Source organism: Salmo trutta, chromosome 29, assembly GCF_901001165.1.
Source record: "Salmo trutta chromosome 29, fSalTru1.1, whole genome shotgun sequence".
In the NCBI taxonomy this organism is placed as follows: domain Eukaryota; kingdom Metazoa; phylum Chordata; class Actinopteri; order Salmoniformes; family Salmonidae; genus Salmo; species Salmo trutta.
Window position 1 is genome coordinate 24,675,932 of NC_042985.1, and position 25,564 is coordinate 24,701,495.

Here is a 25,564-nt window from a genome sequence, read left to right on the forward strand (position 1 = left end):
CCAGCTGGCTTTCTGCAGAAACATGACAAAACATGATCCATACAGTGCATTTGGAAAGTATTCAGACCCCTTCACTTTTTCCATACTTTGTAACATTAGAGCCTTATTCTAAAATTGATTGTTTTTTCCCTCATCAATCAAGCACAATACCCCATAATGACAAGGCAAAAACAGGTTTTTATAAATTTTACCAAATGTATAAAAAAAAAATGTTTTATCTATCTATCTATCTATCTATCTATCTATCTATCTATATATATATATATATATATATATATATATATATATATATACTGCTCAAAAAAATAAAGGGAACACTAAAATAACAAATCCTAGATCTGAATGAATGAAATTATCTTATTAAATACTTTTTTCTTTACATAGTTGAATGTGCTGACAACAAAATCACACAAAAATAATCAATGGAAATCCAATTTATCAACCCATGGAGGTCTGGATTTGGAGTCACACTCAAAATTAAAGTGGAAAACCACACTACAGGCTGATCCAACTTTGATGTAATGTCCTTAAATCAAGTCGAAATGAGGCTCAGTAGTGTGTGTGGCCTCCACGTGCCTGTATGACCTCCCTACAACACCTGGGCATGCTCCTGATGAGGTGGCGGATGGTCTCCTGAGGGATCTCCTCCTAGACCTGGACTAAAGCATCCGCCAACTCCTGGATAGTCTGTGGTGCAACGTGGCATTGGTGGATGGAGCGAGACATGATGTCCCAGATGTGCTCAATTGGATTCAGGTCTGGGGAACGGGCGGGCAAGTCCATAGCATCAATGCCTTCCTCTTGCAGGAACTGCTGACACACTCCAGCCACATGAGGTCTTGCATTGTCTTGCATTAGGAGGAACCCAGGGCCAACCGCACCAGCATATGGTCTCACAAGGGGTCTGAGGATCTCATCTCGGTACCTAATGACAGTCAGGCTACCTCTGGCGAGCACATGGAGGGCTGTGCGGCCCCCCAAAGAAATGCCACCCCACACCATGACTGACCCACCGCCAAACCGGTCATGCTGGAGGATGTTGCAGGCAGCAGAACGTTCTCCACGGCATCTCCAGACTCTGTCATGTCTGTCACATGTGCTCAGTGTGAACCTGCTTTCATCTGTGAAGAGCACAGGGCGCCAGTGGCGAATTTGACAATCTTGGTGTTCTCTGGCAAATGCAAAACGTCCTGCACGGTGTTGGGCTGTAAGCACAACCCCCACCTGTGGACGTCGGGCCCTCATACCACCCTCATGGAGTCTGTTTCTGACCGTTTGAGCAGACACATGCACATTTGTGGCCTGCTGGAGGTCATTTTGCAGGGCTCTGGCAGTGCTCCTCCTGCTCCTCCTTGCACAAAGGCGGAGGTAGCGGTCCTGCAGCTGGGTTGTTGCCCTCCTACGGCCTCCTCCACATCTCCTGATGTACTGGCCTGTCTCCTGGTAGCGCCTCCATGCTCTGGACACTACGCTGACAGACACAGCAAACCTTCTTGCCACAGCTCGCATTGATGTGCCATCCTGGATGAGCTGCACTACCTGAGACACTTGTGTGGGTTGTAGACTCCGTCTCATGCTACCACTAGAGTGAAAGCACCGCCAGCATTCAAAAGTGACCACAACGTCAGCCAGGAAGAATAGGAACTGAGAAGTGGTCTGTGGTCACCACCTGCAGAACCATTCCTTTATTGGGGGTGTCTTGCTAATTGCCTATAATTTCCACCTGTTGTCAATTCCATTTGCACAACAGCATGTGAAATTTATTGTCAATCAGTGTTGCTTCCAAAGTGGACAGTTTGATTTCACAGAAGTGTGATTGACTTGGAGTTACATTGTGTTGTTTAAGTGTTACCTTTATTTTTTTGAGCAGTGTATATATACACGGTGCTGTGAAAAAGTATTTGCCACCTTCCTGATTTCTTATTTTTTTGCACGTTTGTCACACTTAAATTTTTCAGATCATCAAACAAATTTTAATATTACACAAAGATAATCCAAGTAAACCCAAAATGCAGTTTTTAAGTGATAATTGTATTTATTAAGGGAAAAAAGCTATCCGAACCTTCATGGTCCTTTGTGACAAAGTAATTTCCCCCCTTGTTAAATCATGAATTTACTGTGGTTAATCACATTTTTTGGAAAGCTGAGTTCAATTTCACTAGCCACACCCAGGCCTGATTACTGCCAGACCTGTTGAATCAAGAAATCACTTATATAGAACCTGTCTGACAATGTGAAGTAGGCCAAAAGATCTCAAAAAGCAAGACATCATGCCGCGATCCAAAGAAATTCAGGAACAGATGAGAAACAAAGTAATTGACATCTATCAGTCTGGAAAGGGTTACAAAGTCATTTCTAAAGCTTTGGGACTACAGCGAACCACGGTGAGAGCCATTATCCACAAATGGAGAAAATTTGGAACAGTGGTGAACCTTCCCAGAAGTGGCCGGCCTACCAAAATTACCCCAAGAGCGCAGCTACGACTCATCTAAGAGGTCACAAAAGAACCCACAACAACATCTAAATAACTGCAGGCCTCACTTGCCTCAGTTAAGGTCAGTGTTCATGACTCAACCATAAGAAAGAGACGGGGCAAAAATGGCATCCATGGCAGAGTTCCAAGGCGAAAACCACTGCTGACCAAAAATAACATAAAGGCTCGTCTCACTTTTGTCAAAAAACATCTTGATGATCCCCAAGACTTTTGGGAAAATACTCTGTGGACTGACGAGACAAAAGTTGAACTTTTTGGAACGTGTGCGTCCCGTTACATCTGGCGTAAAAGTAACACAGCATTTCAGAAAAAGAACATCATACCAACAGTCAAATATGGTGGTGGTAGTGTGATGGTCTGGGGCTGCTTTGCTGCTTCAGGACCTGGACAACTTGCTGTGATTGATGGAACCATGAATTCTGCTCTCTACCAAAACGTTTGTGACCTCAAGCTGAAGTGCACTTGGATTCTGCAGCAGGACAATGATCCAAAACACACCAGCAAGTCCACCTCTGAATGGCTTAAAAAAAAAAAAATGAAGGTTTTTGGAGTGGCCTAGTCAAAGTCCGGACTTGAATCCAATTGAGATGCTGTGGCGTGACCTTAAAAAGTCGGTCCATACTCGATAACCCTCCAATGTGGCTGAATTAAAACAATTCTGCAAAGAAGAGTGGGCTAAAATTCCTCCACAGCGATGTGAAAGACTCATTGCCAGTAATCGCAAACGCTTGATTGCAGTTGTTGCTGCTGAGGGTGGCACAACCAGTTATTAGGTTTAGGTGGCAATTACTTTTTCACATAGGGCCATGAAGGTCCGGATAGCTTTTTTCCCTTAATAAATAAAATCATCACTTAACTGCATTTTGTGTTTACTTGGGTAATCTTTGTGTAATATTTAAATATGTTTGATCTGAAACATTCAAGTGTGACAAATGTGCAAAAAAATAAGAAATCAGGAAGGGGGCAAATACTTTTTCACAGCACTGTAAACATATATATATATACACAAGTGTTCAGACACTTTACTCTGTACTTTGTTGAAGCACCTTTGGCAGCGATTACAGCCTCGAGTCTTCTTGGGTATGACACTACAAGCTTGGCACGCCTGTATTTTGGGAGTTTCTCCCATTCTTCTCTGCAGATTCTCTCAAGCTCTGTCAAGTTGAATTAGGAGCGTCGCTGCACAGTTTTTTTTCAGGTCTCTCCAGAGATGTTCGATCGGGTTCAAGTCCGGGCTCTGGCTGAGCCGTCACAGACATTCAGAGTCGTTGTCCTGTTGGAAGGTGAACCTTCGCCCCAGTCTGAGGTCCTGAGCGCTCTGGAGTAGGTTTTCATCAAGGATCTCTCTGAACGTTGCTCTGTTTAGCTTTCCCTCGATCCTGACTAGTCTCCCAGTCCTGTCGCTGAAAAACATCCCCACAGCATGATGCTGCCACCACCATGCTTCACTGTAGGGATGGTGCCAGGTAACCTCCAAACGTGATGCTTGGAGCTCAATCTTGGTTTCATCAGACCAGAGAATCTTGTTTCTCATGTCAGAGTCCATTAGGTGCAATTTGGCAAACTCCAAGTGGGCTTTCATGTGCCTTTTACTGAGGAGTAGCTTCTGTCTGGACACTCTACCATAAATGCCTGACTGGTGGAGTGCTGCAGAGATGGTTGTCCTTCTGGAAGGTTCTCCCATCTCCACCGAGGAACTCTGGATCTCTGTCAGAGTGACCATCAGGTTCTTGGTCACCTCCCTGACCAAGGCCCTTCTTCCTCGATTGCACAGTTTGGCCTGGCCGCCAGCTCTAGGAAGAGTCTTGGTGGTTCCAAACTTCTTCCATTTAAGAATGATGGAGAATGATGGAGGACAGTGTTCTTGGGGACCTTCAATGCTGCAGAAAACAGCGAATCTTCAAAATTAAGTATGAATGAAATCAAAGACTGTGGCATTTGCTGTGTAGTATCAATCATTTATGAAACTCAACAGAAAAACTATAGTGAACTATAGTGCCTTTCCAAATCATGTCCAATCAATTGAATTTACCACAGGTGGACTCCAATTAAGTTGTAGAAACATCTCAAGGACGATCAATGGAAACAGGATGCACCTGAGCAAAATTTCAAGTCTCATAGCAAAGGGTCTGAATACTTATGTAAATAAAGTATCTGTTTTTAATTTTTTATAAATTTGCAAACATTTCTAATAACCTGTTTTGCTTTATCATTATGGGGTATTGTGTGTAGATTGAGGAACATGTTTTATTTAATCCATTTTAGAATAAGGTTGTAATGTAACAAAATGTGGAAGAAGGGAAGCGGTTTGACTACTTCAGATAACATAATATAACCATATGTGGATATTGCAATAATAATAATACAAATAATAAAAATAATGAGACTATGATTAACCATGTTTTAATGTTGAAGGATAAACTGCCAAATAACCTACTGCATATTTGCTAGAGTACTCTTATTTATCTTGTCTTATTCAAATGTAAAAAACCGGAGAAGATTCAGAATCATAGTTTGTTTGATTACAGTCATTGGACCAGAGCGATTTCAATTGAACACGCTCAGCACATTACTTTGGACGGGTTGTGAATAGATACAGTACAGCTACGACCGGAAGTGACTTTTCATAGTACGCTAGTAGAGGATTTTAGCTAACTCTTTTCCTAACCTTAACCTAATTATCCTAACCTGCTACGAAAAAGTAACTTACGGTCATGGATATATACCCAAAGATTTGTTCTATCTGTGCTACCACATAGTCCAAACCCTTTGGACGGGCATCTGCTAGTGTCTACTGAATGACATCACTTCATCCAAACATTCCCACACCTTTCCTGCAACTCTCAAGTCTCTCTGCGGGAGGTTAATGGATTGGAAGATGAAAAGTTTTCAGTAAGTGAATGCATTGCAATATGTTATTTACGTATGCATTTTACACATTTGTTTTTTCCTGCTTTATGTATGCATAAAAGGTACCGGATAACTCATTTGTGTGTAACAACAACAAAAACATTGTAGCTAATGTTAGCTGGCTAACTTTTTTGGGCCAAAAACTGTTAGCTAACGATGGCATTCTGTGAAGATACTCAACCAAATTAGCTATTTTGGCAACTAACGTTACGGTATACGTATGTATTTTGTTGTTCTCGTAAAACAATGTTAGCCAGCTAGTTAGTTAACAACAAGTTATTTTCCTCGCTAGTTAGCCAGCTAGCTACCGAGACTATCATTAGATCTGGTCCATCGCGCGATGATAACGAATTGGCTGGTCATTTTGTATTTATTTAACTAGGCAAGTCAGTTAAGAACAAATTCTTATTTACAATGACGGCCTACCAGAAGGCAAAAGGCCTCCTGCGGGACGGGGGCCTGGGATTAAAAATAAATACAATATAAATATAGGACAAAACACACATCACAACAAGAGACAAGACAACACCTCATAAAGAGAGACCGAAGACAACAACATAGCAAGGCAGCAACACATGACAACACAGCATGGTAGCAGCACAAAATATGGTACAAACATTATTGGCACAAAGTCAAAGGGAAAGAAGGTAGAGACAACAATACATCACACAGAGCGGTCATCTGCTAACATCTTCAGTCTGAGTGTTATTTTGGGCTGTAAATTACTTTTGTTTAGTGACTGGTATCAATATACCACTGCTGTACCTCAGAGTAAAGATGTTGCCAGAGTGATGGATAACGTTTTCTTATGTGCGCACAGGGTGGCGTACTTTTAGGCGTTTTGGTCCACGCTCATACGTTGGATCGCCACTAGTGAAAGCGCACCCGACGCCAGTGGTCGAAAGTATTTTATTTAGGATAAATGGTACGCTGCACACGCAGAGAAGGGTCAGAGAGGAAGATGCGAAGCGTTCGTCTGTATGGGCTAATTTTTACCTGAACTTGTCGCCTGCCTTCCTACCTTTGGGACAGTGACTCCCATTATTAGGGCGGAGACATGAACATCTCATCATTATTTACAGATCTCTGGAAAACTTCTCCAGTCTGCACTCTCTGGCAACATTTATACTTTTGGGTCTACTCCACAAATCCTTGATTGGGTTCGTTTATGCAGTGGACATTCAATGGACCAGGGCTATGCCATCCTGTGTGTAGCTAAGCTAAAGCTAGCCTGCAGGCTGTGCGAGTTCCAAATCAAAGTTTTTGTTTACTTGGCGGCCAAGACGTCAGACATCTTTTCCATGCTAATTAATGTATACAAATCCCCAAAACAAATTCAGACTGGATGTGCTGTTTAGCAGATGACTAGCCAGTTACAGAAATCCACATCTTGTTTTTCTAGATGCTTATTTTAGTATGACGACATAACAATTCCATCTATGAAGTTCCCATCATTGAATGGACTCATTGGCATTGTCTATATAACGATAGAGCTAGGCCTATATTTAAGCAATAAGGCCCGAGGGGGTGTGGTATATGGCCAATATACCACGGCCTGGATACAGCCCTTAGCCATGGTATATTGGCCATATACCACAAACCATATTGCTATTATAAAGTGGTTACCAATGTTATTAGAGCAGTAAAAATACATGTTTTGTCATACCCGTGGTATATGGTCTGATATACCATGGTTTTCAGCCTTCAGGGCTCGAACTACCCAGTTTATAATATATTATTTACACAATATATTTGTTGTGCCTCTTTCTATTAGCATTTTCTTTCACACATTTTATTTATTTCCAACATGGATCACATTGAATGTTAACATATTTTCTGTATGAGGATTATTGATGGGGTTTGAGTGTATGAGTGTATGAGTTGATTGTGGTTATTTTGGCCTGTGTAGGATGTCCTGTCTAAGATGATTGAACTCACAAACCAGAAACCCTGAAGGGACTCCTGGACCCCTGACAGCTAGCCTAGCCTGTCAGCGATGTCTCCCAAAGTGCCTGGCCATGGCAGGGCGGAGGACATGGCGGTGCAGGTCGCTGTTCGAGTGCGCCCCCTGCTGCCAAAGGAGCTGCTGCACAGCCACGAGAGCTGCATGACGGCTGACCCTGAGCAGCGTAGGGTCACTCTGGGTCACAACCGACACTTCCACTGTGACTTCCTGTTTGAGGAGACCAGCTGCCAGGAGGAGGTGTATGCTGTGTGTGTCCAGCCCCTCATAGAGGCCTTCTTTCAGGGCTTCAACACCACTGTCTTCGCCTATGGACAGACGGGCTCTGGCAAGACATACACTATTGGAGAGGCCAACATTTGTGAGTTTCTGGTTTCTTCCCTGCTACCTGCAATGTTTGGTCATTTAATAATTTTTGTTCTATGGCTTTTGAGTCCGATCAAAGGAGATGTACTAGCTTGTAGTGTAGAGGAGCGGAGAATGGATGCACGTCTTCTGGTGTGTGATATATAAATGCTGATATGCAGAGAGTTCACACCCATCCTGGAAGCCAACTGCACTTCCTACAATTCAGCTGCCACAGCCTGCGGGAACAGTCCATACCAGACAGGCTTGCCATCTGAGCTACTGGCGTGTGAGATGGCAAAGCTGTGTGGGTGGGTTATGGTTATAACACAGAGCGTGTGTGTTTGTGTGAGATGAAGTATGTGTTATATTAGATCAGTTCTGTGGTGCATGTGTGTGTCAGAGGTACGTGTTCCTTCAATGAAAACAGTGCAAAGCTGCAGGCAATGGTTTTATATACGTACATACTTAATTATCCTCAGAGAGGTTACTAGGCTATACCATACAGGGTATATGAACCCAGTGTCTGTGTGTAGCTTCCTTTAGGGATGAGGAGCAGGGCATCGTCCCCAGGGCTGTGGCTGAGGTCTTCAAGCTGCTGGATGAGAATGACCTCATTGACTTCTCTGTCCGAGTGTCTTACCTGGAGGTGTACAAGGAGGACTTCAGGGACCTGCTGGAGGTGGAGACAGCCAGCAAGGACATCCACATCAGAGAGGATGACAAGGGCAACATTGGTATGGATCTTTTTTGTTTGTTTTTCCAACAAATATTTATCACAAACAAGCATCTCTTTGTGTTGTCAGGGATCTTAAATTTCAACATGAGGGTAGGGAGTAGTCAAAGTCATGTGTGTTAGTTATTCATGGCTCTGTCTGTGCTCATGTTTGTGCGCTTCCCTGCAGTGCTGTGCGGGGTGAAGGAGTGTGAGGTGGAGGGGCTGGACGAGGTGCTGAGCCTGCTGGAGTCTGGCAACACAGCCAGACACACAGGTGCCACCCAGATGAACCCCCACTCCAGCCGCTCACACACCATCTTCAGCGTGCATATGGACCAGCGCCGCGGCGGCTCCCGTGCCCATGGTAACCCCACCACGGGTACCGGGCCTCACGTCCTCTCCTCTAAGTTCCACTTTGTGGACCTGGCAGGGTCGGAGAGGATCCTCCGCACAGGGAACACAGGGGAGAGGCTGAAGGAGAGCATCCAGATCAACAGTGGCCTGCTGGCCCTGGGGAATGTCATAGGAGCCCTGGGAGATCCCAAGAGGAGAGGCACCCATATACCATACAGGGACTCCAAAATCACCAGGTATGTATTCCTCTAACATTTGGGGACTCATAAAATGGTGTGCAGGATCTATTGTTTTCCTCTTTTTTTTGTGTGCAAATAATTTCCTCCCGATTGACTTATGACATTTAAAATCTGTATTCAGGATCTTGAAAGATTCTCTGGGAGGAAACGCCAAAACGCTGATGATTGCATGCATCAGCCCCTCCTCTGCGGACTTTGACGAGAGCCTGAACACACTGAACTACGGCAAGCGGGCCCGCAACATCCAGAACCGGGCCACGGTGAACTGCCGAGGAGAGCCGGACCGTGTGGAGGGGCTGGAGCAGCAGATCCGGGCGCTCCGCAGGGCCCTTGAGAACCGTCAACGCTCAGAGACCCGTATCATCGCCCGCTCGGACCCAGACAAGCGGTCTCGCCCCGGAGAGGGAGAGATCATCAGACTGCAAGCCCAGAGTGCCCACTACAGGACCTGCACTGACACTGCATACAGGTGAGATGAAACTGCTTTATTTTTCTTAATAATCATTGGCAATAATTTCAGTAGTTGACTAGATGTAATATAATCAGTTTCATAAACAGTGCACTTTATTGTGAGGACAGATGTGTGTGGGTATTGTTTGGCTAATGAGCTCAGGAGTAGTTGTCTGAATATGTAAGTCTGTGTACCCATCCCCAGGTTGCTGTGTGAGCTGCAGGGTGAGGGGGCGCTGACTTCGGAGCAAGGCCTGAGGGTGAAGGACTGGCTGTGTTCTGTGGAGGAAGAACGCAGCGGCCTGACCACTGCCTCAGGACCTGACAGCGGCATCGAGAGCAGCTCCACCGAGGACACCTCCGCTCTGAGGAGGGGGAGGGCTGCCATCAAGAACCAGGTCCATACACACATTAACAATCACTACATCACTCACTACATATTCATAAAGCTCCAATTTATTCAAGAAAAGGCTTAACAAAATATTTTATCTTATCAACAAGAGGTTCATCCTAGGGCTGGGTAGACCGGTATGGACCCATATACTGCTATGGGCTTTTACAATGCAGTTTATAGCGATATGTTGATATAGTGCTAAGTTAACAGTTCTATAAAGTGGACCACTTCACGATCCGTTTTTTCCTAGTTTGATTTGAGTTTAAAGCAGTCAGAATGGCAGAAGCCCAGCCCTAGTTCATCCTATCCTAAAAACATTCAAACAACCTGATAGAGTTATGGTGGTAAGGCATCAGTCATCTCACCGAACAATCCAGGAAGTGTTGTTGTGCTCTGTGACTCATAATGTATCTGTCATTGAACCCCACAGGAGGCAGAGAGTGGTGGGGAGGAGTGGGGCCGTCAGAAGGAGGAGAGTGTGGCTCAGCTCCAGGGCCAGGTCCAGCAGCTGGAGAGAGAGAACACAGACTTCCTGGCTGCTCTGGAGGACGCCATGGAGCAGTACAAACAGCAGGTCAGAACTACACAGCATTTTGACTTCTTACTGGTTTTTTAGTGTTCAACATGACAGCACTGTAATTATCAAATCTATTTATAAAGCCCTTCTTATATCAGCTGATGTCACAAAGTGCTGTACAGAAACCCAGCCTAAAACCCCAAACAGCAAGCAATGCAGGTGTAGAAGCACGGTGGCTAGGAAAAACTCCCTAGAAAGGCCAGAACCTAGGAAGAAACCTAATCATCAAAGAATAAAAGCAAATACATTTTGTCTCATTTCTTAAGTCTGTCCTCAATTGCCTCCTATATTTCAGTACTAGTCTCTGTCGATAATCATTTCCATCTTGAGAGATGATCAACATTGTTCATTGTTTCAATGTTATATTCTCTCCCCCTCCCCCTAGAGTGATAAGCTGCAGGAGCAGCAGGACGTGATAGTGGAGCTGCAGTGTCTGCTCTCGGGGCCAGGTGTACCGGGGCTGGGATTACACCTGACACCACGCCCCCACACCGCCCCCCAGGGCTCCACGCGCCACTCCCACAACGGACTCACCAACAGACAGGTAACTGACTGATCAGCACCTCTTTGTAGTGGAATGAAAACGGGCATGAAGTTCCACAGTTTCAACGTTAATCAGTAGTGTGCTCCACAGTGTATGTCGCTATGAGTGTGACTGTGTTGGCTGTAGGTTGGTCCACTGGAGAGCAGCTCATTTGGTGACCAGATTCAGTGTGGTTATGGTCAATCTTCTCATGACCACGAGGACCTGGGAGGGGGAGAGGTGAAGGACTCTGAGGAGGAGGACACTTACGTCAACATGAGCCATGACAGACGGAAGTATGGAATATCACATCTTTATTTAGAGTGAGATCAGGCAGATTATAGAATGCCCAAGCATCATTGACTGTCTAGGTTATTGATGGCTACTGTATGTATCTCTTAGACACGTGAATCTGACTTGGACTAAGAGAGATGTCATGGGTGGATCAGCAGCTGGAGGGAGAGGTCTCCTGTCTCAGCTGCCTGGGCTGCCTGCCTCTGAACAATTCTCCACCAGGCGACCATGTGAGTCCCACAGCAGGACGGGGCCTAATCAAATTCTAAATTAACTAATTCAAAGTTAAGTTATGACTGTGGACACACTAACATGTGTTTGTGTCCCCTTCTCTCTGTGCAGCCAACTCCAGTGTAGGGGAGAGCTCAGTGGGTCTGGGGTCAGAGTGGGGCCTGCTACAGGCCCAGCAGAAGATCAGAGAGCTGTCTGTCACCATCCGCATGAAGGAGGAGCTCATCAGAGAACTGGTCAAGACGGGTACATACCTAAGACCATTCCTTCCTGGCTTTCTATATGATGGCAATCACATGCCTGTTTTCTCCCCATAAACAATATGTAATGTACCATGGAGTGGTGGGACAGATGTTATCGTGTGTTACTGTAGGTAAGGACGCCCAGGCTCTGAACAGGCAGTACACCCGTAAGATCTCTGCCCTGGAGGGGGAAGCTGAGCAGGCCAGGCAAGAAGTCCAGGAGGCCCAGAGACAGCTTCAGGATCTGGAGAAACAGGAGAAGGAGACCAGCGGTGTCACTGACAGGACCAGGGCCCAGGAGTGTCGCAGGAAGATAGCTGCAGCACAGAGCAAAGTACAGGTCTGTCTGTCTGTCTGTCTGTCTGTCTGTCTGAGTCGGACTCCTACACTAATGCATGCTGTACACTCGTAACATCAGTTAGTGTGTCTGCTCATAGTGGATGTTTGTACTTGGCTGTGTCGGTTTGTTTATGTGTGTGTGTGTGTGTGTGTGCGCGTTAGGTCCTGAGCCAGCGTCAGAGGGACACTGCACGGCTGGCCTCACTGTCTGCACAGAGCGAGCGGCGTGTTTCGGAGCTGGAGCGCAGCGTGCAGGGCATGAGGCAGCAGCAGGAGCAGCTGCAGAGACGTCTGCGACACGAGAGCCAACAGAAACGACGGCTGGAGACAGAGATGCAGCGACGCACGCACAGAGTCAAGGTGCAGCCCTGGAGAATGTAGAATACCTGCTAAGAAACAGAGTGGAGCAGGACAATGCTGTGGTTTTTACAGATTGGTATTTGTCACATCAAAAGTCTCCAGTGATCACATGGCATCAACACATGACTAATTTGCATTCATAGCATATTCCATACACTCCACTGTGGCCTAAATTCTGTGGACAGAATCATAAAATATGATGTATCCCTGAATACTCCTTCTTTCCCTCCATCCCTCCCTCTTTCATCCCGCCCTCCCCAGGAGTTGGAGATAAAGAATGAACAGCAGCAGAAGATCCTGAGGATAAAGACGGAGGAGATTGCTGCCTTCCAGAGACAGAGACGCAGCGGCAGCAACGGCTCTGTCATATCACTGGAGGAGCAGCTGGTGGGACATGGGTCTTCTACAATGCTTATGAAGCATTTATATAGCACAAATAAACAGTTGTTTAAGTATTTATACACTAGTTATACAATAGGCATAGAATCTCAGAAGCATTTATACAGATGTTACATACAAGCCATGTTCATTCACCTCTATATAGTAGTTCTACACCATTTATTAAGTAATTCTATAGCCTTTTCACATATTTTATGTGGTTTTACACAGTTTCCTCTATATATGAGCCAAGGACATAAAACAACAAAACACTAGCCTGGCCAGGAGATCAGCTGGCTACATATTTAGCCAAAAGGCATGTTTCAACATCCAAAGGCTTTATTTCCATTGTTAAAAGTGAAAGATGAAAAATGCCTCGTATCCCCCAGCAACTATATGCAGCTGAGTTTCCCCTGTGTGTCTTATATCTCACACTCATAGTACACATTGAGTGGAGAGAGTCTCAAGTCATTAACTGATGTGCCTGGACAGGCCCAGAGCTCACACTGACACTCACACTGGACCAGCGTGATACACAGCCACCATACTGAACTCTGTGAGAAAGACTGTTTTAGTGGGTCTCTTAGCTTGGGCTTTTTAATGAAGAGAGTAAGAGACCTGGCAGTCTATGTGATGGAGATGGGTGCGATATAGATCAATACACTGAATGATTGGCAATCAACAACAAAAATTCTCAGCTGCCTGTCAGTTATAGATTTACAATTTTGTGAGGCACAAGTGTTTAATTGTTATTTTCCGAGCTTCCAATGAGCAAAATGGCTTGTCTTGTTATTGAACGTGTGTGCGCCCCTTTGTGGGCAATGTGTGTTACTTCAGAAAAATTGAGTTCCTTTGTACGGTACTACCGTGTTTCATTGTGGATCCAAATGAAGTGTGTCTGCATGTGTTCCTGTGCGAGCAGAAGATTGAGGAGCAGAAGCGCTGGCTGGATGAGGAGATGGAAAGTGTTCTGGAGCAGAGGAAAGGACTGGAGGACTTGGAGGGAGAGCTGACCAAGAGGGAACAGATCCTAGCCAAGAAGGAGGCCCTGCTGCAGGAGCGCAGTGGCCTGGAGACCAAGAGACTCCGCTCTAGTCAGGTACACACGCATTAAACAGGCCCCACACACTCAGTGGCCCTACAGGTATAGTGGTTTGCCAAGCTAATTTCACTGTCAATTTAATGATTTACTGCACTTCTATTTGATAAATCATTCATAAATCTAGTACGGCCTAGTAGCGTCTTTCCTTCAACTGTAGTATATCTCTTCTCTCCCCGTAGGCCCTCAGTGAGGACCTGGTGACGCTGTCTGGCCGTATCGAGTCTCTGGAGCGGGAGCTGAGTGACAGGAACGGCCTGCTCCGCAGCAGCAGTGCCCAGGACTCCCAGCAGATCCGCCAGGAGATCAACAACCTGCGCCAGGAGAAGGACACACTGCTCAAACAGAGAGTGGAGCTGGATGACAAACTACGTCAGGGTAGTCTGCTCTCACCAGAGGTCAGAGACCCTACAGGCTTACAGAAGCTTCTAACATCGCCCCAACACTTCTCTGTGGATTTTTTCCATACGTAGTATTATTTGTATAGTTTCTGTAGTTTGGCGTGTTCGGTGCTGAGTGTCAATGCTGGCGGTGCCCCTGTAGTTTGGTATATTGTGTGTGTGTGTGTGTGCTTGTATTTCCCCCCCCCCCATTTCAACCCCTGTGGTTCTTTTTGTTCTGTCCCCAGGAGGAGCGGTCTGTGTTCCAGCTGGACGAGGCCATCGAAGCTCTGGACGCGGCTATAGAGTATAAGAACGAGGCCATCACCCAGAGACAGAGGCAGCTGAGGGCCTCTGCCAGCATGCTCTCCCAGTGGGAGATGAACCTCATGGCCAAACTCAGCTACTTGTCTGCCTCAGAGACCCGTGCACTGCTCTGCAAGTACTTTGACAAGGTCTGTCTGTGTGGCCCTCTTCCCTACTGTTGTGGTTTTCACTGTGTCTGCTCAAATACATGGCCGCATAGCCTACGTGTACACAGCAAATCTCCATTATGATTCAAAGCAGCATGGAAAGGGAGTGAGAGAGAAAGATAGGGGATGTAAGTTGTTTGTGTGTGTAGGTGGTGTCGCTGCGGGAGGAGGAGCGTAAGCTGCAGCTGGCCCTGGCAGATCTGGAGATGCGTGGTGAGGAGCAGCTGCAGCTGGTGCAGTGGCTGGAGAACGCTCTGGACCGCACGCAGCTCGACACGGACCGCAGGCTCACACAGCAGCAGAAGGAGCACGAGAGGAGTGTACAGCTACTGCTGCAGCAGTGCCGAGGTGGGCCTCACACAAATAAATACACACACCTGTAGGATTTAGGCAGAACATGTCAGAATATAACCAACATTTTTTGTTTTCAACGAAGATCTAGGCACATTTACGCATATCTTTTTTATTTATTTATATATTGTTGATATTTTATCTCCATTCAGTTTGCCATGTCTATACCCTCCATTCAATCGTCCCACACCCAGTGTGATAAAAGCCACCAGGCCTATTATCTGCAGCGCAGTGTTCCTCAGGTATTGTTGTGGTCCCCCTGATGTTTACTTCCCTACAGAGCAAATGGACGAGGGCCTGGCGGGGAGGCAGAGGCAGTACGAAGGCTGGATCCATAACCTCAGTAAAGAGCTCAACCACTACAAGGCTGCCAACCTGGAACTGAGCAACCGGTTCAGGGAGCTGTGTGGCAACGCCAGCCAACCCATGGAGCAGGGAAAGGGTAATGTATGGCTCATTTTGGATAGGGACATACTATTGGCATTTTTTTCAAAGCGCTCTAGTCAGTGGGTAAAGTACATTAAAGTAACATAATGTAGGTAAGATAACAGAAGGTATGGGTATAAAAAACAATCCAATCTCTGATTTCTGCTAAAAATAATCCTCATCTGCTCAAATACTCAGACATCTGCTCTCTCTCTCAGATAAAAAAGTATATATGTAAAATGCACATCTGTTAGGGAATAATAAGTATTCAGCGTTTGTGACTGAGTTCCTCCTAGTCTGTCCTGTTCAATGCTGGGCTGTGAGGCATGTGAATATTCATTATTTTATATGTTGCGTTGCAGTTGCGGTCTTTGAGGGCAGAATAGCAGGCAGTGGCAGTGTGGAGAGGCTGAGCCGAGGCCCAGACGACAGCCGTAGGGGAGGGCCAGGGGAGCCAGAGAGACCAACCAGGTCCCGGGAGGAAATAAGGGAGCTGGTCAACGCCCCTCTCCCTGCCACATGGAGGCGCTCCTCCCTCCCCACCGAGGACCCCTGCGGCATGGAGGAGCTACAGCAGCAGGTGGCCATGGAGACGCCTGTAAACCGGGTGGTTCAGACCGGTACGGGCCCTTGGAGTGGGACGACATCTCTGCCATTTGCCAAATCACGTAGAGAGTCCCGCCGATCCAGCCTCAACACCGGACCATTGATCTCAAACAATTCCAGAATTGATGTGAGGAAAAATCCTGTTTAAAAGCACAAGGACCTCATGGTAGAATCAAGTTGAAATGCAAAAGGACCTTAGGCAGAATTCAGTTTAAATGCCAAAGGACTTAATGGCAGGATCCTGTTTAAAATGCAACAGTATCAAGTTCAGTTCAACATGTCAAAATTGACTTTTTTTTATCCTGTTTTCGTATTGTTAAAATGATGTATTTGTTTTATAACCTGTAAGTATATTTTGCATTCATCATTCTTATTTTTCTATATTTGTGGTTTTATAAATAAAAGTTGGAAGAATGCTCTTCATTTTCTACATCAAGCACTTTTCTTTTCCTCTGTGTAATTCATATCCGCTTTTACAATCATAGACGTTGTCATCATCGGTTATATCCTTCACTGTTGTTATTTTGTCATCACTACCCATTTCTGTATGTGAAATAAAATATGATTCTTGCTTCTGTAATCCCATACATTTGGACATCAATCAATAAAATGTATTTTGTAAAGCCCTTTTTACTTCAGTGCTATACAGATACCCAGCCTAAAACCCCAAAGGGCAAGCAATGCAGAGGCACAGTGGCTAGGGAAAAACTCCCTAGAAGGGCGGAACCGGCACCGAGAGGTGGCTAGTCATAGAATTAGAATACTACAATGGGAATGAAACTTATTACGATGGGATAAAAATCAACCATTTTGGTCAGGGAGTTGGTCAACCATGGTATGACTGCTGTGATAAAAATTGTGTGAAATAATGAATTTGAAGAATGTAACTGCACTGTATGATTGTTAGTTAGCCAGACAGTTCTAGAAGAATGATTCCATACATTTTTCCATTAACTTCCAATATGCCAACATTACATTCAAACAATGCAGTCACTCCACAGCCATACACTGGCTGAAATCAGTTGATGGCAAGTTGTAAATGCAACTTGATATAATAGCACTAACAGCTTTCCAAGAAAATGGAAATATAGACATTTATGATCTGTTTACATATACATTACCAAATGCTCGTCAAACATCTCATTCTAAAACCATGGGCATTAGTATGGAGTTATTATGGAGTTGGTCCCCCCTTTTCTGCTATAATAGCCTCCACTCTTCTGGGAAGGCATTCCACTAGATGTTGGAACATTGCTGCGGGGACTTGCTTCCATTCAGCCACAAGAGCATTAGTGAGGTTGAGCACTGATGTTGGGCGATTAGGCCTGGCTTACAGTCAGCGTTACAATTCATCCCAAAGGTGTTTGATGGGGTTGAGGTCAGGGCTCTGTGCACGCCAGTCAAGTTCTTCCACACCGATCTCGACAAACCATTTGTGTATGGACCTCGCTTTGTACATGGGGCATTGTCATGCTGAAACAGGAAAGGGCCTTCCCCAAACTGTTGCCACAAAGTTGGAAGCACAGAATCGTCTAGAAAGTAATTGTATGCTGTAGCGTTAAGATTTCCTTTCACTGGAACTAAGGGGCCTAGCCCGAAAAATGAAAAATAGCCCCAGACCATTAGTTCTCCTCCACCAAACTTCTCAGCTGGCACTATGCATTGGGACAGGTAGAGTTCTCATGGCATCCGCCAAATCCAGATTTGTCTGTGTTCTTTTGCCCATCTTAATCTTTTCTTTTTATTGGCCAGTCTGAGATATGGCTTTTTCTTTGAAACTCTGCCTAGAAGGCCAGCATCCCAGAGTCGCCTCTTCACGGTTGACGTTGAGACTGGTGTTTTGCGGGTACTATTTAATGAAGCTGCCAGTCGAGGACTTGTGAGGCGTCTGTTTCTCAAACTAGACACTCTAATGTACTTGTCCTCTTGTTCAGTTGTGCACCGGGGCCTCCCACTCCTCTTTCTATTCTGGTTAGAGCCAGTTTGCGCTGTTCTGTGAAGGGAGTAGTACACAGCGTTGTACGAGATCTTCAGTTTCTTGGCATTTTCTCACATGGAATAGCCTTCATTTCTCAGAACTAGAATAGACTGATGAGTTTCAGAAGAAAGGTCTTTGTTTCTGGACATTTTGATCCTGTAATCGAACCCACAAATGCTGATGCTCCAGATACTCAACGAGTTTAAAGGTCCGTTTTATTGCTTCTTTAATCAAGACAACATTTTCCAGCTGTACTAACAATTTCGAAAGGGTTTTCTAATGATCAATTAGCCCTTTAAAATGATAAACTTGGATTAGCTAACACAACGTGCCATTGGAGCACAGGAGTGAAGGTTGCTGATAATGGGCCTCTGTATGCCTATGTTGATATTCCATTAAAAATAAGCTGTTTCCAGCTACAATAGTCTACAATGTATTTCTGATCAATTTGATGTTATTTTAATGGACCAAAAAAATGCTTTTCTTTCAAAAACGAGGACATTTCTAAGTGACGCCAAACTTTTGAACGGTAGTGTAGTCTATAAATGAGTTCGGCTGCTACAGAGGGCAAATATAGTACACAATGATTTCTAATGCTGATCTAACGATCCTGGATAAAATATGTCTCAATTTAAGGGGCAAAATTTATTCGAGCTTGCCAGAAGTCGAACCTAGAATCTTCTGATCCGTAGTCAGACGCGTTATGCGCCATTGCGCCACAAGCCCGCAGCTGTAATTGGTCAATTCATGGTAAATTATTGGTAGTGAAAGTGTACAATATGTTTCGAATTTGCAAAACATATGGTATCTTACACATTCTATCTAGGTGATTAACGTTAGCTAGCTGGCTAACGTTAGCTAGGCTAGGGGTTAGGGTTAAGGTTATAGAGTTAAGTTCAGAAGTTAGGTTAAAGGGTTAAGGTTAGATAAAAAGGTTAAGGTTAGGAGAAGAGTTAGCTAACATGCTAGTTTCAAAGTAGCTAAAAAGTAGTAATTAGTTGAAAAGTTGCTAATTAGCTAAAATTGTCAGTTATAAGATTTGAACTCACAGCCTTTAGGTTGAAAATGCAGAGCTATATGGAGCCCTCCACATTGTTACATAATCTGGGAGACAAAGTAATGTGATAAAGAGCTCAGTTTGGCCTCTGCGTGCCTAACTCCGGAAATAGCATCACACCATTCATATGGCGCCTCCGACCAAATTTTCGGATCAAGCATAAATTGTCTCTTAACACTACTGTCTGTGTTGATAATTTGGCACCCCCATAACAAATCACCCCCTCATACTGAAATATTGACAATGTTCTGAACGTTTTATCTCACTCAGTACAGCAGCCCAGCCCCGATTTGTGGTTGGCAAACTGTGAATAGCCTGGGTAATGATAACAAAGACACTGGAATAAAGCTAACGTTATGTACTTTAGCTAGCTAACGCTATTTAGCTTCACATATGCCTCTCTTAGTGATAACAATGCATTGTTTCCGCAGAGCCTTTTTATTTGGATGAACTGAATAGACAACCCATCATGTGAGGATCTCGTTTTGTGATTTGCAAACTCGTTAAAATGAACGAGCTTGCCAGGAGTCGAACCTAGAATCTTCTGATCCGTAGTCAGACGCGTTATCCATTGCGCCACAAGCCCTCTACTGCTTTAACAGGAAAAGATAGCAATTTTTTTATTGGGCAATTCCTGGTCATTTTTTTGTAGTGAAACTGAATGTGATTGGTTAGCGTAAAGCTAGCAGCTTGGTCACTCCAACGTCTGCAATAGCCATACAGCTTTTACTGAGATGCGGCCTGTGCAGAAGGCAGGGCACTCATACTGCGTGGAGCAGAGCTGTTGTGAAGGGAGTTTGTGTATATACAGGACGTACCACCCCCACCTACCATCAACCAATCATCTCATTGCGGAGCTTTATGGAGCACTCAACAAAATTACAAAATTTGGGAAGCTGTGTGGAACAGACAGAGCTCGATTTGCAACCTGGTTTCAGAGCATTTCGTATTATTCTGTACCTAAATCCGAAGACGCCCCATTTAGTATAATATGTTACATTTCGTATGGTATGTATTCATTTGTGGATGTCCAAAACGTATGATATATTATGAATTCGAATTTGCAAAACATATGATATATTACACATTCTGGCTAGGTGGCTAATGTTAGCTAGCTGGCAAACATTAGCTAAACTAGGGGTTAGGGTTCATGATAGAGTTAAATTTAGGAGTTAGGTTAAAGGGTTATGGTTAGGGAAGGATTAGCTAACGTGTTAAGTAGTTGCAACGTAGCTAAACAATTGTAATTAGTTGAAAAGTTGCTATTATGATATTTGAATTTATACATTTGCATTACGTGACCAAACACCCTCCTTTCGTTTTTTGCCTAGGCCTCTGCAGAAGTAAGGGCATTCATACTTCTTGTGCTTCATGGAGCAGAGCTGTTGCGTTTGTGTTTATACAGCACCTCCAGTCCCACCTACCGTTAACCAATCATATAAATACAGAGCTATATGGAGTTATTGCGTTAAGTTACTCCGTTATTGCGTCACACCATCCATATTGCGCTTCCGCCCACATGTTCAGATCAAGCATAAATTGGCTCTTAACGTTAACGTTAGTGTCTGTGTTGCCAACCAGGCACCCCCATAACAAATCACCCCTCTTCAACTGAAATATCGACAATGTTCTTCAGCCCGGGCACTGATTTGAGGTCGGCAACTGTGTTATGAATAGCCTGCGTGATGATAACAAAGATCTAACTTAGCTAACATTATTTAGCTTCACATATTTCACTCTGGTGATAACAATGGCTATTTTATGCAGAGCCTCTTTATTTGGAAGCATTGACATCCCATTATGTGAGAATCTCGTTGTGTGGTTTGGATGGGTGGAGCAAAAATAAAATCAACGAGCTTGCCAGGAGTCGAACCTAGAATCTTCTGATCCGTAGTCAGACGCGTTATCCATTGCGCCACAAGCCCGCTTCTAAACTATTTGCCCGCCATTGCGCTTTTATTATTGGTTTATTCCTGGTAATCTCTTGCAGTGATATTGTCTGTGATTGGCTTGTGCGTCATTTCTTCGGAGGCGGACAGCTATATGATTAGTCCTCACCCTGCTTTTAATATTCGGAGACATCAAGGATTTTCTTAGATGCATTTTTTTATTCGTTTTTCTGATATAACTACACGTCGAGCATTTTGTCCAGTAGACCTCTTGTTGACACTGTATGTATTCATTATAACATACATATAGTTATATTCTTGTGTATTGTATTTTATTACTCTTGTGTTACTATTTTATTTTCAAACTGCATTGTTGAGGGCTCGTAAGCAAGCATTTCACGGTAAAGTCTACCGTCGAATGTGACAAATACAATTTGATTTGCATGTATTTTTCCCCCCTAAATATAATATACGTATAACTAAATGCCCCGTGAGCTTAACTGTCATTACTCCAATGTTGGTCAATACTGTAAATGTAAGTACATGTACACTGTATAGCTTCAAAACATGGTTAAAACTATAATTTTGATATCATGGATGGTCAGTCTTCTGTCTATGAATTTGAGAGTGGTTACATTTCTCCTGCCCCATCCCTCAGCTTTTTACCAAAACAGTGGTTGTTGCAACTGTGGCCGGCAGCCATTTTAGGCCTAGGTTTCAATGGCAAATAAGTAGGATATGACTATTGGTCAAACAAAACTACTCATTACTCAACCATGCTATGCAACATGGTAAAGTATATTTATGCAACAGATTATACTATCTAAACTCAGCAAAAAAAGAAACGTCCTCACTGTCAACTGCGTTTATTTTCATCAAACTTAACAGATGTAAATATACTGCTCAAAAAAATAAAGGGAACACTTAAACAACACATCCTAGATCTGAATGAAAGAAATAATCTTATTAAATACTTTTTTCTTTACATAGTTGAATGTGCTGACAACAAAATCACACGAAAATAATCAACGGAAATCCAATTTATCAACCCAGGAAGGTCTGGATTTGGAGTCACACTCAAAATTAAAGTGGAAAACCACACTACAGGCTGATCCAACTTTGATGTAATGGCCTTAAAACAAGGCAAAATGAGGCTCAGTAGTGTGTGTGGCCTCCACGTGCCTGTGGACCTCCCTACAATGCCTGGGCATGCTCCTGATGAGGTGGCGGATGGTCTCCTGAGGGATCTCCTCCCAGACCTGGACTAAAGCATCCGCCAACTCCTGGACAGTCTGTGGTGCAACGTGGCGTTGGTGGATGGTGCGAGACATGATGTCCCAGATGTGCTCAATTGGATTCAGGTCTGGGGAACGGGCGGTCCATAGCATCAATGCCTTCCTCTTGCAGGAACTGCTGACACACTCCAGCCACATGAGGTCTAGCATTGTCTTGCATTAGAAGGAACCCAGGGCCAACCGCACCAGCATATGGTCTCACAAGGGGTCTGAGGATCTCATCTCGGTACCTAATGGCAGTCAGGCTACCTCTGGCAAGCACATGGAGGGCTGTGCGGCCCCCCAAAGAAATGCCACCCCACACCATGACTGACCCACCGCCAAACTGGTCATGCTGGAGGATGTTGCAGGCAGCAGAACGTTCTCCACGGCGTCTCCAGACTCTGTCACGTCTGTCACGTGCTCAGTGTGAACCTGCTTTCATCTGTGAAGAGCACAGGGCGCCAGTGGCGAATTTGCCAATCTTGGTGTTCTCTGGCAAGTGCCAAACGTCCTGCACGGTGTTGGGCTGTAAGCACAACCCCCACCTGTGGACGTCGGGCCCTCATACCACCCTCATGGAGTCTGTTTCTGACCGTTTGAGCAGACACATGCACATTTGTGGCCTGCTGGAGGTCATTTTGCAGGGCTCTGGCAGTGCTTCTCCTGCTCCTCCTTACACAAAGGCGGAGGTAGCGGTCCTGCTGCTGGGTTGTTGCCCTCCTACGGCCTCCTCCACGTCTCCTGATGTACTGGCCTGTCTCCTGGTAGCGCCTCCATGCTCTAGACACTACGCTGACAGACACAGCAAACCTTCTTGCCACAGCTCGCATTGATGTGCCATCCTGGATGAGCTGCACTACCTGAGCCACTTGTGTGGGTTGTAGACTCCGTCTCATGCTACCACTAGAGTGAAAGCACTGCCAGTATTCAAAAGTGACCAAAACATCAGCCAGGAAGCATAGGAACTGAGAAGTGGTCTGTGGTCCCCACCTGCAGAACCACTCCTTTATTGGGGGTGTCTTGCTAATTGCCTATAATTTCCACATGTTGTCTATTCCATTTGCACAACAGCATGTGAAATGTATTGTAAATCAGTGTTGCTTCCTAAGTGGACAGTTTGATTTCACAGAAGTGTGATTGACATGGAGTTACATTGTGTTGTTTGTGTTCCCTTTATTTTTTTGAGCAGTGTATTTGTATGAACATAACAAGATTCATCAACTGAGACATAAACTGAACAAGTTCCTCATGCATGTGACTAACAGAAATGTAATAATGTGTCCCTGAACAAAGGGGAGGTCAAAATCAAAAGTAACAGTCAGTATCTGTTGTGGCCACCAGCTGCATTAAGTACTGCATTGCATCTCCTCCTCGTGAACTGGACCAGATTTGCCAGTTCTTGCTGTGAGATGTTACCCTGCTCTTCCACCAAGGTACCTGCAAGTTCCCGGACATTTCTGGCTCGGCCCTCCCTCACGCATTTTTGGTTCACTCAGAACGAATGTGTGTGCGCTTGAGCGTTTAGGCCTATATTATTTTATAAAAAATGTTCTTTGAATTAGTTCATTCTATTCATTTAAATATTTTGATTGTTCATATCTTAATTTTTTAAATATTTTTATAAATAGATTTGGCTCTTCTGATATGCAAGCCGGCTCCCAACGTTCACCTACAAGAGCCGGCTCTTAGAGCCGACTCGTTCGTGAACGACCCATCACTACAGTCTCCAACTGCACAGAGAGAGTGGATGCTCCTGTATCTCTGTGCTGCTTATTTCACCTCTAGACTTCTCCATTCAACTTTTACCACCTCCTGACACCTTTCATCTGGACTCCTTTAGTGTGTGCGCTTCACTGCCCAAAGTAAGTAGACTTAGTGGAGCCAGAGTGTCTTTGTGTATTAGTTTATGCACCTGTTGTATTCTATGTAACAAACACTTATTACCTGCTTACTAACTATTCAACTGTAATCCAACTGGTATTTGGTGTAATTTAAACTCAGCAAAAAAAGAAATGTCCCTTTTTCAAGACACTGTCTTTCAAAGATAATTCATAAAAATCCAAATAACTTCACAGATCTTCATTGTAAAGGGTTTAAACACTGTTTCCCATGCTTGTTCAATGAACCATAAACAATTAATGAACATGCACCTGTGGAACGGTCGTTAAGACACTAACAGCTTACAGACGGTAGGCAATTAAGGTCACAGTTATGAAAACTTAGGACACTAAAGAGGCCTTTCTACTGACTGAAAAACACCAAAAGAAAGATGCCTAGGGTATCATGACACAAGGCGAGACCCAGAAGCCGACACAGGAGGCAGATGGTTGGAGTCTTACAATATTTATTCATCCAATAGGGTAAAGCAAGAGAATGGTCGCAGACAGGCAAAGGGTCAAAACCAGTTCGGAGTCCAAAAGGTACCGAAGGGCAGGCAGAATCAAGGTCAGGGCAGGCAGGATGATCAGGCAGGCGGGAAAGTAGTCCTGAGTCAGGCAGGGGTCAAAACCAGGAAGACTATCAAAAAGAGAATAGCAAAGGGAGTACGGGAAAAACACGCTGGTTGACTTGACTAACATAAAGACGAACTGGCACAGAGAGACAGGAAACACAAGGATAAATACACTGGGGAAAATAAGCGACACCTGGAGGGGGTGGAGACAATAACAGGAACAGGTGAAACAGATCAGGGCGTGACACAGGGTCCCTACTAGAGGTCGACCGATTATGATTTTTTTAACGCCGATACCAATTATTGGAGGGCCAAAAAAGCCGCTACCGATTAATCGGCCAATTTTTTACACAATGTATTTATTTGTAATAATGACAATTACAACAATACTGAATGAACACTTATTTTAACTTAATATAATACATCAATAAAATCTATTTAGCCTCAAATAAATAATGAAACATGTTCAATTTGGTTTAAATAATGCAAAACAAAGTGTTGGAGAAGAAAGTAAAAGTGCAATATGTGCCATGTAAGAAAGCTAACGTTTAAGTGCCTTGCTCAGAACATGGGAACATATGAAAGCTGGTGGTTCATTTTAACATGAGTCTTCAATATTCCCAGGTAAGAAGTTTTAGATTGTAGTTATTATAGGAATTATAGGACTATTTCTCTCTATACGATTTGTATTTCATATACCTTTGACTATTGGATGTTCTAATAGGCACTTTAGTATTGCCAGTGTAACAGTATAGCTTCCGTCCC

The 25,564-nt window shown here is 44.4% G+C and overlaps 1 protein-coding gene and 2 non-coding genes across 3 annotated transcripts; 1 reads left to right on the forward strand and 2 right to left on the reverse strand.

The window, feature by feature from the left end:
• Positions 1–5,095: 5,095 nt before the first annotated feature.
• Positions 5,096–16,769, forward strand: LOC115167182 (kinesin-like protein kif7). Its single transcript, XM_029721354.1, has 20 exons — positions 5,096–5,386; positions 7,314–7,728; positions 8,249–8,449; positions 8,618–9,020; positions 9,145–9,492; positions 9,679–9,871; positions 10,298–10,441; positions 10,830–10,988; positions 11,115–11,263; positions 11,370–11,491; positions 11,604–11,738; positions 11,866–12,074; positions 12,236–12,433; positions 12,695–12,820; positions 13,734–13,910; positions 14,093–14,308; positions 14,539–14,745; positions 14,913–15,111; positions 15,395–15,556; positions 15,903–16,769. The coding sequence occupies exons 2-20, from the start codon at positions 7,401–7,403 to the stop codon at positions 16,292–16,294; spliced, it is 4,068 nt and encodes a 1,355-aa protein (XP_029577214.1). The 5' UTR covers positions 5,096–5,386; positions 7,314–7,400; the 3' UTR covers positions 16,295–16,769.
• Positions 16,770–19,694: 2,925 nt separating this feature from the next.
• Positions 19,695–19,767, reverse strand: trnar-acg (transfer RNA arginine (anticodon ACG)). Its single transcript has one exon. It is a non-coding gene; the product is annotated as a tRNA-Arg (tRNA).
• Positions 19,768–21,033: 1,266 nt separating this feature from the next.
• On the reverse strand, positions 21,034–21,106 carry trnar-acg (transfer RNA arginine (anticodon ACG)). Its single transcript has one exon. It is a non-coding gene; the product is annotated as a tRNA-Arg (tRNA).
• Positions 21,107–25,564: the final 4,458 nt, after the last annotated feature.